This window comes from Ananas comosus, linkage group 5, assembly GCF_001540865.1.
Source record: "Ananas comosus cultivar F153 linkage group 5, ASM154086v1, whole genome shotgun sequence".
In the NCBI taxonomy this organism is placed as follows: domain Eukaryota; kingdom Viridiplantae; phylum Streptophyta; class Magnoliopsida; order Poales; family Bromeliaceae; genus Ananas; species Ananas comosus.
In genome coordinates, this window is record NC_033625.1 from 4,858,246 (window position 1) to 4,876,388 (window position 18,143).

General features: G+C 35.5%; 3 protein-coding genes across 7 annotated transcripts; 2 read left to right on the forward strand and 1 right to left on the reverse strand.

The window, feature by feature from the left end:
• Positions 623–1,798, forward strand: LOC109710313 (the record flags this gene model as incomplete). The annotated part of the gene is made up of 2 exons (XM_020232823.1): positions 623–802; positions 1,636–1,798. Coding segments are annotated over exons 1-2 (324 nt in total), but the record flags the coding sequence as incomplete, so codon positions are not given.
• On the reverse strand, positions 2,103–5,912 carry LOC109710319 (pentatricopeptide repeat-containing protein At4g14820-like). 3 transcript variants are annotated; one of them, XM_020232829.1, is made up of 3 exons: positions 4,192–5,912; positions 2,501–2,721; positions 2,103–2,203 (listed from the first exon to the last, which is right to left on the reverse strand). In XM_020232829.1, exons 1-2 carry the CDS (start codon positions 5,852–5,854, stop codon positions 2,624–2,626), a joined length of 1,761 nt encoding a protein of 586 aa, XP_020088418.1. In that variant the 5' UTR covers positions 5,855–5,912; the 3' UTR covers positions 2,103–2,203; positions 2,501–2,623. The 3 variants fall into 3 exon arrangements, with proteins under 3 accessions (XP_020088418.1, XP_020088420.1, XP_020088419.1); XM_020232831.1 differs by lacking the exon at positions 2,501–2,721; XM_020232830.1 differs by lacking the exon at positions 2,501–2,721 and having other exon boundaries at positions 3,971–5,912.
• LOC109709942 (syntaxin-22-like) lies at positions 7,928–13,391 on the forward strand. 3 transcript variants are annotated; one of them, XM_020232326.1, is made up of 8 exons: positions 7,928–8,127; positions 8,277–8,364; positions 8,474–8,622; positions 8,964–9,035; positions 9,278–9,435; positions 9,529–9,623; positions 10,280–10,360; positions 13,078–13,178. In XM_020232326.1, exons 1-7 carry the CDS (start codon positions 7,952–7,954, stop codon positions 10,346–10,348), a joined length of 807 nt encoding a protein of 268 aa, XP_020087915.1. In that variant the 5' UTR covers positions 7,928–7,951; the 3' UTR covers positions 10,349–10,360; positions 13,078–13,178. The 3 variants fall into 3 exon arrangements, with proteins under 3 accessions (XP_020087915.1, XP_020087914.1, XP_020087916.1); XM_020232325.1 differs by lacking the exon at positions 13,078–13,178 and having other exon boundaries at positions 10,280–10,514; XM_020232327.1 differs by lacking the exons at positions 9,529–9,623; positions 10,280–10,360 and having other exon boundaries at positions 13,078–13,391.

Genomic DNA, 18,143 nt, shown 5'->3' on the forward strand with positions numbered 1-18,143 from the left:
CAAAATCAACGGCTGAAAATAAAAATCTTACAAAATATAATAATATGACATTAAAATTTTAAATCAAAGATATTAATCTTGTTTTATATAGTATAAAGAATTTTTTATCAAAATTTCACGTGATTTGAATATTTCTACACCGTTAAACTTGCAAACGGCTCACTACGACCATTGAAATTTGTTGATTTTGGAGCTCAATTTGATCACTAGGCAAATGATATCGAAAAATAATAAATTTTATTTTCTAGTACTCCAAATACTCTAGATCAAGTTTAACGGAACCGATCGACGATTCGAAAGTCGCAACATCGAAAACGAGCTGAAGCACGGAAGGCTCCGTGCTTCCGATAGCATAGTAGCCTTCCACTTTATATATATATATATATATATATATGAAAAATACAATTGCAGTGAAAAATGGTTGGCACAACCACTTGTAACACTCCTCACACGGCGTATACCCATCTGTCCCCAATATCATTAGTTCATGCCTACAAAAGTGCCGCACGAGACAACGTAGGATCGCTTGCCGCGTGTACGTCTCACCACTATTTATGGACGACCCATTTTTTTGCTTGTTTCTTCAGAAGATCAGTTAAGTTCTGCAGTGGAGGAGGGAAAGAATACACATTAATTTCGCCATGGCTTCAAAGAGTGTGATGAATTACTGCAGATCAATGGTGGCGGCGAACCAGAGCGCGTTGACACGGAGCCTCACAACTGCGACAGCGCCCAAGATGAAGCCCGTGGCGCCGCCCACCGCAGGCGATTTTGGAGACGACTCACACAGTGCCAGGTTCAGGTAAAGGGATCCTCTACGCGATCTCTTTTTTTGTTTTTTTGAGACAAAAAGGTATCATGCGACCTGTTTTATTAAGTAAGTTAAATGAATTATGTTACACAAATGAGACAACAAATTCACAAAAGAAAGAGGAAAAGAGTCAGTACAAAAGCAGAGAGCGCGACGGAACCAACAAAACAAAAGCCAAGGCAAAAAGCTAAGGGGAAAGGAAAAAAAGACTCCTCACTCTATCACCTCATGCAATACTTAACCCGAGAACTGTGCACGTTTATAATCTCATCTAAAATCTACCTAAAGAACTTCCTGTGATTAAAAATGTTATTTCTCTCTAGCCAAATATATTCTACGCGATCTCTTATCTACGATTTTTTCTGCACAACAGAAGAATTGTCACCTTTCATTTGAAAAAGAGCTGCAATAGGAGATAACTATAAAAGAATCATCACAGCATTCTACTGGTAACAATATGACGACTATTTTTGTAGCGTATGGAAGCATTTGGCTCCGAAAACTAAAACTTCTACATATATATACATATGTTAATATCAAAAATTGTATAAAAAATACCTTAGCAAAACTTTGATATACATGTCAGCCTTCGAAAACTTATTCACACGTTTGTTTGCACTAGAGAAATCCATGCAAAAATTAGTTTGTACTTTTTGAATGCATAAAACCTAGATAGGCATGTATGCAAGTAAATACAGTTTTAATGAGCACAAACAGATACATTTAGACGTTGCAGAGATCTTACCGCAATTCTTTCAAATGCATAGTGGTATATATATGAAAAAGAAAAGAGAGAAAAACCTTTAATGGTGTATGGTGTGCAGGGCGGCGTTGAAGGGGGAGTTCATGCCGGTGTATGTGGTGCTGGGGATGATAACGGCGGCGGTGTTGATGGGGGCACACACCGCGAAGCAGCAGCTGGTGCACTCGCCGAACGTGAGGGTGAACAAGAAGAGGCGGGAGACACTGCCCGAGGTGGATGATCCCTTTGTCCACAAGTCCTTCCTCCGCAAGGTGGCCCACCTCCAGGACTTCGACGCAGTGCGGTCTGGCATCTCCGACCCAACCAGAGCAAACCCCTACAACCGGTACTTATTCCTTCACTCTTCCTCACTTTCTTATGATCACTTTTTTCTCTCTCTCTAATCATGCAAGCATCTTATGCAGCCGTCACAGTGTCGAGACCCTTGAATCGGTCGGAGTGAATCCTCGCGGCCATTGAAGCATCTTCCCACACTATTCGATCTCCAGAAACATGTCTCTGTGTTTCTAGTTCTTTTTTTTTTTCCTCTTTTTTGGCTCCCGTGAGATATCCGCCCCTCCTATTGCAGGTGTGAAAGGAGGAGAGAGCTGTTCCATGTTTCTTTTTTTGCCCGCTTCCCTAGTTGTCTTCTGTAGTGTCCAAATGAATCAAAATGTAACTCGTCAAGGCTATGTTAGTAACAACATATAAATGTACGTATTTACTCAGATACATTGTATTCTTATCAAGTAAGAATGAGTAGGAGGAGGATAGGGAATAAACGAGTAATAGCTACTATGTCCATTTCAGGATATGTGAGGTGTTGACATGCTAAAGGTAAAGTTACGTACTAACATAATAAGCAAACGATTTAAAAATGACTATTATTTGTTCGAACTATTGAATCCAGATGCATCAAAACCAAAGTGGAGTTAAACACATCTAACCTCAACCAATCAACATCCCTGTGAATATTGGGATAACTAGTAATAGCGCTTATTTAGAACCTCTTTGGTTGTTCTAAGAGGTCTAGTGTTGTTCCATCTGCTTGACTGTAGTCGATTAAGTTCTCAGTTCTCACTTCCTTGCATGTGTAGCATTGGAATAATTTTGTTTTCAGTAGTGACATTTTGATCTGCATGCATATATGTATAGCATCTGAAGCAACCTACAGAACATTTAGAAGATTTTAGGTACAGTGGAGATGATCATCATTTCAATACAAGATCTAGTACCTATAAAGCTAGTCCAACTAGACCAAGAACATCAGGAAATGAAGAAAGGTAGAAAACAAGACAGAAAGAATGACTGCCAACAGTTCTCAAGATATTAATGTACTACAACAGATTTAATCAACTACCTGCAACATGTTTAAGGCCCATTTTTATGAATGAAATTCTTACTCAGCATATCTTTCTTGTTTACTCAAGAAGCAAGAGTTAATTGGTAAACAGAGAGGATGAGAATGTGTCTAATAATGCATGGTATATACAGAGCATTAAATTCTCAGAATATGATAATCATGTCATATGTTGGCGAAATGCAATATCCTAGGAAATCATGGTTTTAAGATCTTGCAATAGACGAAATCAATGTCCTAGGTTGTAATCACAAGAGAAAATCTTTATACTACACAATATCACAGGATAACTTCTACCAACATCCGAACAGGTCCTTATTCTCTAGTGTCCATAATATTGGAAGTAACTATATATGCACTGATGATTGCCTGTGATGGAGTAATGGCTATATTAGAACATCGAGTACGATTGGTAATGCATATACTAAAAATTGAACTTGAAGGATGCTATCACCATGGAATATACGATGATTCGGAAATAATGCATAATGTTAGCACTAAATCAATAATCTAAAATGTTTATACACTGTCCTTCGTTCAATTAGCGGGCTTGTCATATACTAAATAATAAGTTCCTCTAGCACACGTGTCAAGTTGAAGAAATGAATGCAGCTTCATTCTTTTGCTGGTTTACTGAAGGTTGAAAGACCAAATAGGACTGACTACAAGATGATGAGTTCATGTACAAACAGTGTATGATAGGTTCTCTTGGCTCTTAAGGTAATAAACAACACCAAAATTAATAAGCATTTCTGAGCATATAAAATTGGTGATATCCTCTCACAAATTTTCAACAATCATTAGGGCAACCACTTAACTATATTGAGATTCTTAATTTATATTTCTTAATAAAATTTTACATCTTCCTGTCATTTCTCATCTTAAGCTTAAAATGTTCGTCTCAACCTAGTAAATGCAGACACAGAAAATGTTTATGAAGCCAGATTTCAATCCGAAGCTCCCGAATCATTCAACTTATTAGGACAACAAATAATGGAGGCTGTTAAGTAAGCGAGCATTGCAAAAGTCTCAAAAGAATGTAAGGGAAAACTTTAACCTGACGTTCAGTGTGAAGCTGAATTTTTTTGCTGTAAAGAATGCATAAATTATTGAAATGCGATCAGTAGCCTTGGTGCTTAATTTAATGCATGTTTCTCATTTGTAACATTGATAGCATTGAACCCTATATAATCAGTTTATTAATTCCCCAAAGAAGCTTATATATAGCTTCCAATTCATGATGTGATGTGTCTGCTGCAAGGAATTCACATACAATACCATTCACTTCTATGAAGGAACAGCCAGGCTGTTTGTTTATTCTCCATTTGTTCATCACTCTCCTCACCCTGTTCACTTCACTCCACCTTGAGGTTGTGGCATATACATTAGAAAGTAAAACATGCCCTCCGCATTTATCCGGCTCCAAATTCATAATTCTCTCTGCTGCGCGTTCTGCTAATTTAACCTCCCCAACAGTTCTACATGCAAAAAGCAGTGATCGCCAAATAACCACATCAGGAACGACCGGCATTGCCTTGATAAATCTATCTGCCTCAGCCAAAAGCTTTGCACGGCCCAAAAGATCGACCATACACCCATAATGCTCTATTTTAGGAGTAAGCTTGTAGACTTTATTCATGCGGTCAAAGTAATAGTAACCTTTTCCAACAAATCCCCCGTGGCTACAAGCAGATAAGACACCCAGAAAAGTTACCTCATTTGGCCTAACCTCACACTTTGTTTCCATTTGTTCGAAGAAATCCAATGCATCTTTGCAATACCCATTCATGGCCAGGCCTGATATCATCGCTGTCCATGAGAAGACATCCCGCTTAGCCAATCCATTGAATATCTCATAGGCTCTCTCAATGTCCCCGCACTTTGAGTACATGTCAATGAATGCATTTTTCACTGAGAGTTCTTTACCTATGCCATGGATGTCACAATAAGCATGGACATACTTTCCTAGATCAAGAGCGCCCATTTGGGCACACGAAGAAACGACAGAAGCAATAGTGGCGTCATCTGCTTTTACTCCCATAATTTGCATTTCCCTAAAAAGCTCAACTGCCTCTTTAAACCTCCCCGATTGAGCATGCCCGGCAATCATCGAAGTCCAACATACCACATTCCTATCAGGCATTTCATCAAACACATTACGAGCATCCTCAACGAGCCCACACTTTGCGTACATACTAACTAGAGAAGAACCTAAGTAGTGATTCAACTCAAACCCATTCACCACGACCAGCGCATGAATCCTCCTACCGAGATCGATCGCCCCAGTTCTCCCACATGCAATCAATGCGTTCACCGGGGTGACCTCATCCATCACAACTGACTCTCTAACCATTTTAACAAAAACCCGCAAAGCTTCGTCACACAGATTTCTCTGTAAATACCCAGATATCATACTATTCCAGGAAACAACATCGCGGGAGCTCTCCATAGCCAAATCAAAAACCTTTCTTGCCGCACCCAGGGAGCCACAGACGGAGTACATGTTGATAAGGGAGTTGAGCACGAAGGTGTCGGAATTGAACCCGAGTTTGATGCTTAAGGCATGGATCTCCTCCCCTGTTGTGAGGAGGGAGAGGTGGGAGGAGGCTTTGAGTGCGGAGGTGAATGTGTAGCTGTCGGCGCTGATGCCGACGGCGCGGACGAGGAGGAAGAGGGAGAGGGCGAGCGAGGGAGAGGGGCCGCGGGTGAGGGAGTGGAGGAGGGAGTTCCAGAGGGCGAGGTGGGGGGGTCGGAGGAGGCCGGAGACGACGGCGCGGGAGAGGAGCTGGTGGAGGTGCACGATGGTGGAGATGGGGCGGGGGAGGAGGAGCAGGGGCCATTTGGGGGTGGCATTAGGGTTAGGGTTAGGGTTTGAGGTCGGGGTGGTGGTGGAGAAAGGTCGAAAGAGGAGGAGGGGTCGGGGGAGAGAGAGGAGGCGCATGAAAAGGTGCGACGAGGATGAAGAAGAAAGCAAATGTGGCGGGGAAAGGTAACTTATAGCGTGGGGGTTAGTGGTGGCGGGAAACAGCTGAGATTTGTGGTTTTAACTTGGTCATTTTGATGCGAAAGTGAAACTTTATATTTTATGTTTTTATTGATTTTTTTAAAAATCTATTTAAACAATTTAGTCAAATAAATTAAAAATTTTATTAAATTTTATAGTAAAACTATTCTCTAGTAGAGGAGGCCGTAATAATTTGTCATCAATAGACTATAAAAGTTATGATATTTTAAATTTAAATATTTTAAATAAAAAATAAAACTTTAAAAATTTTAAAAAAGTGATGGTCATTACAAAATAGACAATAGTTGATGCTCGGCCCTAATCATTTATCCTTCAATAATGTTTCGAATCTTTTATAATTTATATTTAACTATATTATTGATGTGTTGACATCTATATATATAAAGTGTTTAAAAATAATATTGCCGACTCCTCAAAAATATTGTGGGCATCCATAATTGGTATATAGACAAGTGTTATTTGTCATTAGAAGTCATTTGAGGAGAATTATAGTTTTTTTTAAAAAATTAATCTATAGAATTGTGCTCCCAAACTCTTCTAATATATAATTACTATTTGTTTTTTTTACTTCAAAAAGCCTGTGACACGAACTTCATTTGATAAATGTATAAGCACGTATTTTCTAATCTAAAGTGTAGGCGACACAATCCTTTTTTGATGAAAATATGAGAGACAATAATCCCAATAACAATTACAGAGTGACATTTAAATGTCTCCTATAATATTATTGATGATATGATAATATTATCATTACAACATAAACTTTAATTACTAAACATTAGATATTGATGGCATGATAATATTATTATTACAAGATATATGTAGATTACTAAATTTCAAACACTATTATTTAATCCTGAGCATTATTATTATATTCTAAACTCTGATATATGTATATATTAATACATTGCGCGTACGTAGGTGAATTAGACTAGTATATTTTTTTTTAAAAAAAATAATCATATTTTTAAATGGGTTGAGGTGGCCACTCGGTTGGAGCTCCGAAAATCCGCATAAGAGCACAGATCATTAGATAGACATCTAGACGTGATCGCTAACATTAATTTGACACGTTGCCTGGAGAAACAACATCATGTCAAAAAAAAAATAAATATAAATGTAAATAAATAAATGAAAAAAATCCCAACCAACGCGACACGTACGTACTCAGTAGAATTAGCAAGAAGGAGCTTTTTGGACCGTTCGACACTTTGAATTGAGTTGACTAAAAATCTAACATTATCTATGCACATATAATGTATAGATACAAATTTGATGTTGTAAACTTTTTACGGTTCAAGAATTATTTACTTGTAATACTAAAAAAGTTAAAAAAAAATTAAAAATTAAAATTTCAAAACCATAAAATTTAAGATGTTTACGGATAGTATTTGTTTTAATAAAATAAAATAAAAAGATAGTATTTACATTTCTATTAGTATCAATATTTTTGGACATTTTATTCCAGCATTATTTCTTGGATCTCTTTTAACAGGAATAATAATAATTATTATCTATATATTTCTCAAAAAATTTTAAATTATCTTATATATTTCTATAATTTTTAAATATATCTCTCGCGTAGTTTTTCGTTATTAAAAATTAACTTTACCGTTAGTATCTGTTAAGTCATTTTAGATTAATATCAAATTAAATTTCTATCGGAGAAATTAAAATATTTTTTTAATTTCTAATTTAAGCACAAATAAGAAAAATGAGTGGTAATAAAAAAACATATTTAGAAGGATGAAAAAATAAATAAAAAAAATTAGTGGCAGTAAAAAATATATTTTTAAAAAACATAAAAAAGTAATTTTATAAAATACCGATTATTTTACGAGTATATTATCAATCAACCCTTTTTTAAAAAAAAAGTCGTTATCGCGTCTTTACAGCGCAGGAACGAGGTCGGTGGCGGTGGCGGACCCCCACTGGCCTTCTTCTAAACTGATTTTCGATCCGCCTTCTCCATTTTCCTTGTCCGCTCGCGGCGAAAGGGAGGAAGACGCAGCCATGAGCTTCCAAGACATCGAGCGGGGCTCGACCGTCGCCGTCGCCGCCGCCACGGGAGGGCCCAAGTCCGGCGTCTCCGCCGGGATCTTCCAGCTCAACACCGCCGTCGCCGGGTTCCGCCGCCTCGTCGACGCCGTCGGCACCGTCAAGGACACCCCTGACCACCGTCGAGCCTTGTAAACTGTTATCATCGCTCTCTTGTTTTATACTATTCGGTAGAATGTTTTCTTCTGTCGCTCTACGTGATATGATTCATCTGATCTCTGTCCTGTAAGTTGAGAGTTCCTGAGTTATTTCCTACTCTCTAATAGTTCGTACTTTATAGGCAAAATGCGAGGAAGCGAATCGGGGAGCTTGCGAAGGAGACGTCGGAGAAGCTAAAAGCCTTAAGTGATGCTAATCGCGGTGGAGACGTATGCACGCATACACGCATAAACTACTTCACAATTTGTTGATTTGTCGGTGAAATTAATGAAATTGTTGCTTGTTTCTAATTTTTCTATTTGTTTTTCTTATTTAAAGTTGAGCAAGAAGAAGGAGGAATCGAAGCTGGCGAAGGACTTGCAGGCAGTGCTGCAGGAATTCCAGAAGATTCAGAAGCTCGCGGCAGAGCAGGAGGCGGCTTATGCCCCCAATCCTTCTTCATCTTCTTCATCCGCCACGCACGAAAGGTATTAGGCTTTGCGCTAGACCTCGTAAAACATCAGCAGGAGTGCAGATCAAAATCAGAATTTTCAGACATAAAAGAGACTGCAATCTGTTTGTTTCAATCAACCATCCGGGACCAACTCTAGCTAGCTTTTGTAAATGTCGTCAGCATGTGACCGTCATGCGACACTCGGTACTTAGGTCTCCTTCCCCCTACTCTCGCGGTGTTCTCGATGAGTTTAGGGGCGTTTGAGTCACATTTGTTTAGGACAATTGAGGATAATGAAGGATGAATCCTCGTGTAGTTTGTCACATTTATTATGTAAATTAATGATTGGTTACTTATGCATTTTATTTTCGATAGATCGGTTGCAGAAGAGCGCCAACAAGAAGAGCAAGATGAAGACGACCGCACGCATCCGTGGGGGCAGAAAAGGTAAGCATCCCGATCTTTGCGTGAATTGTGAATGTGATATGCTATATAGTAATCGAGAGTTTAGAAGAGGGAGGTGAACATTAATAATTGGCAATCAATGAGATAGTAAGAATTGCTTATTCCAGATAGGCTTCTTCTAATAGCTAGCTTTGTATCAAAACTTAGGTGTTAAATTTGATGTTCTGGTTTTTGCGGCGAGAAAATATGTTTTGTTTTTTGGGGCTAATCGCTCCATGTTACAGGCAAGAAGTGCTTACTTTGGACAATGAGATAGCTTCCAATGATGTCGTGATAGAGGAAAGAGATCAGGGAATAAGAGAAATAAACTACGACGTCGAACAAGTGAACGAGATCTACAAGGATCTCGCCATACTACTACTTGACCAGCAAGCTACAATCGGTATGATAAGAATCTCTTACTAAATCATTTTCTATTTCCGAGTGCCGGTTGTGTTTTCTTATTTGTTTCTCAAAGTTGGGTGAAATTTGGCAGACAGCATAGATAAGCATGTCGAGGCAGCATATGTTTCAAACGCCTCAGCTAAAACTCAAGTCCGCACAGCTTCCGAAAGTAGCAAGTCTAGATGGGTAAGTTTTGGAACCTCGCTAACCGAACAAGAATACAATGATAGATAGTGTCAATTGCATTTTAACTTTTAGTGAACCCTGTATCCACTATTAAGATCATTAAATCATTATAAAATTATGTAAATAGCAGCTCGGTTAACGCATATTTGCGTAGTTCAATGAAGGATTTTTTTTTAAAGAAAATCTCATTTAGCCGTGATCCCAAAGTTAAGAAGAGAGAATAAAGTTTTTCCTCTTTGGCGAGATTTTGGCAAGTATACAACTATGTGTTGCTTGTTAAGTTAGCCTCGAACGCATCAACATGTATAGCTTTGAACTGTACCTTTCTTAAGAAAAAGAGATAACAGATTGGTTCACAAATTAGGGTTGCAAAGCAGTGAATAATTATCCAAAGAAGCAGAAATATAGATCATAAAAATATAAAAAAACCTTCTTTAATCTATCTGGAAAAAAATGTCTAAGTTGCTTCAAACTTTTAATTGATGTTCGCTGAAACGAAATATCAGATTGCGTGGCCTTTGGAAATATAAAACCAATGTTCCAGGCGTGTTTGAGAAATTTATTGGTCTATCTTTTATATATTGACATTAGTTCTTTCGCATTTGGATTTATTTTTGTCGTGACATTTATGTGTTTTGCTGACTAATATTTGACAGTGTTTCTGGGCGTTGATAATCTTTGTGATGGTGTTGGTCATCCTACTCCTTGTCCTCATCGTCCTCTGATTCTGATTTCATGTAGGCTTGGTTTCTCTACTACTTTTGAGAGCTCATTCTTTGTACCTTATGCTGGATTTTGTTTGTATAGTTTGATGTTTTTTCTCTGATATCATAGCATTTCCGGCTATTGAACGCGCTTTCATAGTTATGCATGGTGATTATTATGTAGAAAGAGATGTTTTACTTATCGCAGTATAATCGTTATTGCGCTTCTTAGAAATGACTCCTGGTTCTTCAAACAAACTTAAATCATAATGTGAAACTATATATTATTCGGAAGAATATAAGAACACTTTCGTTTCAGTAACTATGAGACTATATTAATTAACTATATGTCTCTTGAACTTTGAACAGCCGATGTACGTAATTCAGGAAGATGCTTAATATACGAATCGAAGTTAATTGATAATTAAAAGCATTAATAGAAGCATGTTGCTTTTAAGGAATGCAAATGGAAAACTCTGTTAGTAAAATCATCTGAATGTAAGAGTTGATGGTGCATCATTCTACAAAAGAGATGGATGGAAATTATCTTTCTTTTTTTTATATAAATTTGGTATGTATGATAGATTCTACACATTAGTCCAAATAAAATAATAAATGAATGCTACCATAAATCTACAAATACTTCATATGGTTCTTTTCATACCTTGATGAACAAAAGGCATCTCAAGCAAATAGTGATTGCTTTTTCTGTAGTTTCCATCGTTAGGATTGAGGGGATATGCTCATCATCTCCGCCAATCCTCCGTCAGGAGGCCTTTGAGGGAGATGAAGAGCAAACGCCTCACGATGCTTGAAACTCTTCTAAAGCTTTGGCGATCGCAACATTTCATGAAAGATACTAAAACTTTGCTTAGTGGTTATACTTACTTGAGTCTGCTGCTGCCACACTAAACAATTCGCTCACCGAATGAACTTATATAGACCTGATTTTACCTAACTGATATGGTGAAGTTGAAGGTATCAGATGTCGCGGGGATATTAAGATTTAGATTAGATTCTTCTTATCCTCAGGTCCACTTGCATCACATAATTAGCCGTCACTTTCTTTATAATTAATGTCTTTGTGCATTTATCATTATTGCACCACCAATGCTTCTGATAGGATTTGATTTTTAAGTTAGTTCTCAAAATTGAATTTATGATTTCATGGCTCTTATTTCAGATATCTTGTAGCTGAACTTCTACTATCTTACAGATTTTTTTTTTTTTTTTTTCCTGAGTACACGTTTAGCGATATCTTTCTGTGAATTGTGAATAACTAGAATTGGTTCTTGTGCACAGAAACTGCTCAAATTTATATTGGTTAATGTGTTTTCCTTTTGTAGTGTTCTGTAGATGTTGGTTAATGGGTCTATCTTTTCTAGTAGTCAGTACACAAGGAAACTAGTAGTGTACAAATTGAACATTATAAAACTTTAAAAAGGAATTATGGCGTTCTTTTTATGAAGTGGGTTTTTAATACACAAATTATATCTTTAAATTGAAGCCATTAGAATCATATCGATCATTTTTCTCCATGCAAAGTGAACCAGAAAAAAGAAAAATCACAAGCCATATAACTTTTCAAATAGACCAAATCCTTAGATTAAAAGATGGTGAGAATGCAAGTTTAATGGCATTATAAGATACCAAAGAAAAGTTTGTAAGGATGGTGTAGTAAGCAAAGCGATTGTAAACTAATTCGAAAATTTAAGATCAGAACAAGTGGCAGGTGGATTTGATTCTCCTCATCCTATAATTGTAAAGTGGGATTTTATAGTTGACTTATATGCATCTCTTTCCAATTGATTGGTTGACTTAATGCATTGGTGCAAGTAGACTAAGGCATACTTGATATTGAGGAATTTGCGGGTACAAAAGAGACTTGTAGTGGAGCAAATAACAATAATACTTGATAATGCCTTCCTAAAGGAATATTAGACAACACCTGATTCTCTGATATGTTTATCCACACCCAGAGATTTGGCTAAATTACTTTTTGGATATCGTTTGCGGGAATATAATAATCTTGTTTAGTCTCTTGGGCTACAACTTGTAATGCTCTCTCCAATAATAGAACTGATGAACTCAATAAATTCAAATCTCTAACTAGAAGAGGGGAAAAATGAAGATGGTAAGTTGCGCGAAACTTACGAGCTTGTTTCGATGAATAAATATGTTGTTCAACACATCTCTTATGTTTACTATAAAGGCAAATGATAATTTGTCGACGGAGGGTACGAATAGTTGTCTACAACTACAACCGCATAATATATATGGCGGCCACTAAATCATGTAGAAATGTAGTATCACCCATAAACTCAAATTCTTTTGTCAGCATGTAACTTGTTCTGACATCCAAATAGCCCGAAGTGCTGCACAAAATAGTGCAGAAGACTGCTAGGATTTTGCGGATGCGCCTTTCTGCCAAATTGTTTTCAGTGTCTTCTGCAGAGCAAATGACAGCTCTGCTGAAGCATATTTCGGAGAACTGACTCTCTATCTCTCTTTTCTCATGTTTTCAGCTGAAGCAAAATTTGAATTTGTCAGTATCATTTGATTTATTACTTTGCAGCAGCTGCAAGCCTGCATATCCCTTGTAATGGTGGCAAAAGCAGAGCTTGCGCTCGCACGCTACTAATCTTCTACCTAGTTGCGAGTTTATTTAAATCAGCAGTGACATTTATAGCTTTATTAACATATTACAACGAGGTAGCACTAAGTTTGTGCACCTTTTCGCGTTTTTACAGTAGTGGAGCAAATGCGTATATATACTCCTGGAAAAGAAGCAGATGTAGGAACTGCTGAGTACTTCGTTGTTGTCGAGATCTACGATTGGTCGTATAATCATGGTTACAAAGATAGTTTTTGACATCTTGTTTTTTCTTTTTTAAGGACTCCTTATCGAGATCCTTAATTTGTGTACCCCGCAGATCGCGATAATGTTGCAGAGCCTTGTTACTCTGTTGTGCTCTATCAGAGTAACAGTTACTGAGAAATGAGCATTACATGTAATTCCAGGTTTGATAGATGCAATGGAGTCCAGTTTGGAGGAGTTCTTATATATAGCTCTATGAAATTTCGCAAACTAATCACGTGTTCTCGACATTGTCACGAAACTGGTATTCAATTGATCCAAAGTTGCCCAGTGTTTTCCTCTGTCAATTGCAATCAAATTTTTGCTTTTAATCAATCCCAGATCAAAGTTACTTATTATTACAAAAGCATTATTTGATCTTTGATCATCATTAAAAGATCCAATATTAATACCATTTACAAATTTCTTTTTTTTATTTTTTATTTTTTTCCCTCATTAGTTTAACAGGCAATTTTGTAGATTTTTCCGCTGGTAAAAAGATTATTAATGAGCACTGGTAATTTCTCTCTGAAATCCTCGCGCCTAAGCTGCTGAAGGAGTTTTCTCCCTCTGAGCAGCTCAAAATAAGTATAATTTGCAAGTAGTTGTGGTTTTGTTTTAGATAACAATAGACTAAAGTTGTTAGAAATTTGCGACTTTATACTGATACCAGATTTTCTCCGATATCAATTTGTTATAATAAAAGCGAAAAAAAGTTGATTTTCTCCGATATCAATTTGTTATAATAAAAGAGAAAAAAGTTTAGTTCGTCGGATGTGAAAATATTAAAAAAGAATTGAAAAAGAGAGGGAAAAAAACACACAAATATTTATGTGGCTCGACCATTGGCCTACATTCACAGACAAAGGTGCAGTGGAGATCTTTATTATAGTCAAGGTAGTGCGTGCAAAATATGATTCTTTCACAAAATCCTAATCCTCAAAAATACACATACACCCTCTCTCATCCGCCGCACCAAATTAATGGAAAAATGAGTATATTTATAATAGTGGCTAAATCCTAATACGATTAGGAATACAAATCTACTAAGATTAAAAATATATTAGGCATAATCTACATTTAATTTAATAGAATAATTACATCAGAATAGGATTAAGAAACCTTGCGATTACAGAATTGAAGACATATCTAACAGAAGAGCTAGAGTTCAAGCTACTGCATGCCTCAAGACTAACTTTCTGTAAAATGTGGAGTTCATGGTGCAAATCTCACATGAAGAATCACAAGCCAGGAAGCACTTGAAAGAAGAGCCTGTTTGGTAGTTTTGATCTGTGAGTGCGCGTGGTCGCACCCCGACCGATGTTGCAGATAGCCACGGGCTCCTCTCAGAGCTCCGACTTCGTACGCATTTGACAGAATGGCGCAAAGATGCTCTGAGTTTAAGTTTACTACAAAATGGCACGTAGACGCAGACGGTGATGACGAGGAGGATGCTCTTCAGCTCCGCCAAAGCCCTCCCTTTGGAGGCCTTTGAGGGAGATGGAGAGCAGACTCCTCGAGTTCTCGAGTGTACGCTAAGCATTCTCTCCTCTCAGAAACACTTACAAAACTGCTTTGAGGAAGTGTGCTCTTGATATAAGCAAACACTACTCAAACTTTGTTGCAGTCCTAGACCATGCACATTGGTGAATTTATAGAGGTGCTCGAGAGGAGAGATGTACTCCTCAATAAAACTAGATGAATATTCTTCTCTTCTCTTATTAGCCTTAGCCATATCAATATTATTCTTCCCTATCTTATTCTTATATATCTTTGTGCACCACTTGGAAACACTCACATGCTTTGGACAACAATGTTAGGGCCTACCATAGATTATGAAGTATGTTAGTGGCAGCATTTTAGGGTTCTAACAATAGGATAAGTTTTGAGTAATTGCCATGGAAATGGTTCATTTAGATGGAGAAAGTGATTGATACATAATGTGTTTATATACAATGGAAATGATAATGCAAATATTATTTAGATTTTTCAATTTTTTATAACATTTACTACTAACTAGTTAGGGGGTGTTTGGCCTAGCTTTCAAAAAGCGCTTTTGGGCTGAAAAGTGATTTTCGGCTCAATAGAGTGTTTGGTAACTTATTTTAAAATCTGATTCTGCTTTTTAGAATCAGAAAACTGATTTTGAAGGCCCCAAAATCAGAAGCAGAAAAAAAGCTGTTTTTTGAAATCTGATTCTGATTTTGGATTTAAACTTCAAATTTTTATTTTTATTTTAATTTCAATATTTAAATTTAATTTAAATTTTAAATTTTAAAATTTAATTTTAAAATTTAAAATTTAAAATTTTAAAATTTAAAATTAAAATTTAACATTTTAAATTTAAAATTAAAATTTAAAATTTCAAATTTCAAATTTAAATATATTTTTAAATATTAATAATTTATATTTTATATTTCATAATTATTTATATTTTTATATTTAAATTTTAAATTTCAAATTTTAAATTTAGATTTTAAATTTTAAATTTTAAATCTAAATTTAAAGTTCAAAATTTTAATTTTAATTTATTTTTATATATTAAAATTTTATATTTTAAATTTATAATTATATATATTTTTAAATTTTAAATTTCATAATTATTTTAAAATTTAAAATTTTAAAATTTTAAATTATTTTTTAATTAAAATATCAAATTTTAAATTTTGTACAATTTTGAAATTTAAAAATTTTAATTTTAATTCAAATTTAATTTAGATTTTAAATTATTTTAAAATAAAATTTAATAGAAATATTAATTTATGCAAACATCAAAAAAAATTTGACAAACAACTTTTTAAAATCACTTCAGAAAAATCACTTTTATCTAAACTCCGCCAAATATTTTACAGCTTTTAACCAAAATTACTTCTCCAAATCAAAATCACTTGTTTAGAAATTACTTTTTCAGAAGCTAGGCCAAACAGGCCCTTAGTTACTTCTGTTTCCCAAAAAAGACCGATCTCGTAGAAAACGATCTAAAATTTATTTTAACACTTCTGTTCACGTGTACGATGGATATTAAACACATTAAATAAACTCTAAAGTAATAAAAAAGATAAGTAGAATAACATGCATGAATATATAAATACAAAATCAAACTCACGACCTCGCGGAACTGAGAAAGTTTAGGATCAGCTCTGATACCATGTTATATATTCCAAAGTTTCTAATATTTGTCTAAACAACTTCAAGGATATGAAAGTGCATTTAAAGGATAAAAATTTTACTTGGAATTGGGAAAGTGACAATTCAAGATTTGGATGATAAGATTATGAAAGAAACCATCATCTACAAGTAGGGCATTGTTAGATAGATCAAGCACATGCTAAGTGGAGATTTATTCTCATGAAGCTTCAGTGTCGGCCACTCAAATTGACTTAATAGTCCATTAAATAATTAAGCAACAAATTAAAGTGTGAAATTACCGACCGTCTCTAGCGCAAGTGGGAAAGGACTTGGCGAGGTTTCAAATTCGAATATTAGTTGATTCATATTTCTAACTAAGTTTATTTTTAAATAAAATAAATAAAGCGATTAGCATCCTATCTATCTTTATTAAAAAAAAAAAAGTGTGAAATCACAAGCCACTTTTCCATATTTGCTAATCTTTCATATACCTACTCTAGCTAGAAAGTTCCTCTACAATTATGCATTTTGTACATTAACAGTTTACTATTGTACTGGAGCTTATTTGTGTGCGCGAATAAGTTAACTGATAATAAGAACTAACATATCCGTTTTTAGCTATTTTAAAATATTAATAATTTTAACATTTTAGTACATCAGCTTTAACCTATTTGGGATTTTTCTTTCGGAGAAAAACATGACTATAAGTTGAAGAAAAATATGATTTCGACCTTTTAATCTGATTATAATATTTTGAATGTTAGTTCTCGGGAGGTAGTTGCTTCACTTTTATAATTCAGTTCATATTCGCTATGAAGAAAGTAGATAGCAAGCCTATTTTTTTCTTTGAAAAAAAAAAAAAAAATGGTGGCTAGGTATAAAAATATAAAATAATTAAGCGAGTCTAAAACTAGAGTAGCTCTATAATAGACGATCCTTTGGAAAAAAAAATGGCATGATAAAACCTCTAAACAATAAATTTTTAATTTTTTAATTATTTTTTATATCCTACAGACAGGACGAAAGCCATTATGAGGTCCACAGTGGCCATGTCCCCCTATATAGAAATTTTTTATAGTGAAAATTAAAATATTATACATTTTAATTTTAGGGAGCCCAAATTAATTTTTTTAATAAAACTTGGGTTTCAATTTTTTTCAGAATATTTTGGTTATTTTCTTTCAGCTCTTATCGTCTTTCTCCTCTTTGAATATATTGTTGCTGTCGTTGCTAGCAATAGATGACTAATGAATTCGACGAACTTTTTTTTCTATTATTTGAGGTTGAATTTTTTTTGCCAAATCTAAATTTTGATCTCTCTGAACTTTAATTTCTGATTTCGTTCCGGTCCACAAACTTCCTGAGACAATAAGCCACCGTTTGGACTCCTCTTTGAATATATTGTTGCTGTCGTTGCTAGCAATAGATGACTAATGAATTCGACGAACTTTTTTTTCTATTATTTGAGGTTGAATTTTTTTTGTCAAATCTAAATTTTGATCTCTCTGAACTTTAATTTCTGATTTCGTTCCGGTCCACAAACTTCCTGAGACAATAAGCCACCGTTTGGTTGGGGGTTAAGGGGTGGAATAACTCCTTAACCCCTAATTTATACCCAAACACCACTCTTTTGGGGTGGGGTTAGTAAACCTCACCCCAAACCGGGTTAGTGGGGTTTACTAACCCCACTCCCCCTCCTAACTTTAACCCCGTACGCATTCCGAGTCCTCACCTTTTTCTTCTTTATCAATCATTAACCCCACTCTCCCTCCCAATTTTAACCCCGTATGCATCACGAGCTCTCACCTTTTTCTTCTTTATCAATCACTA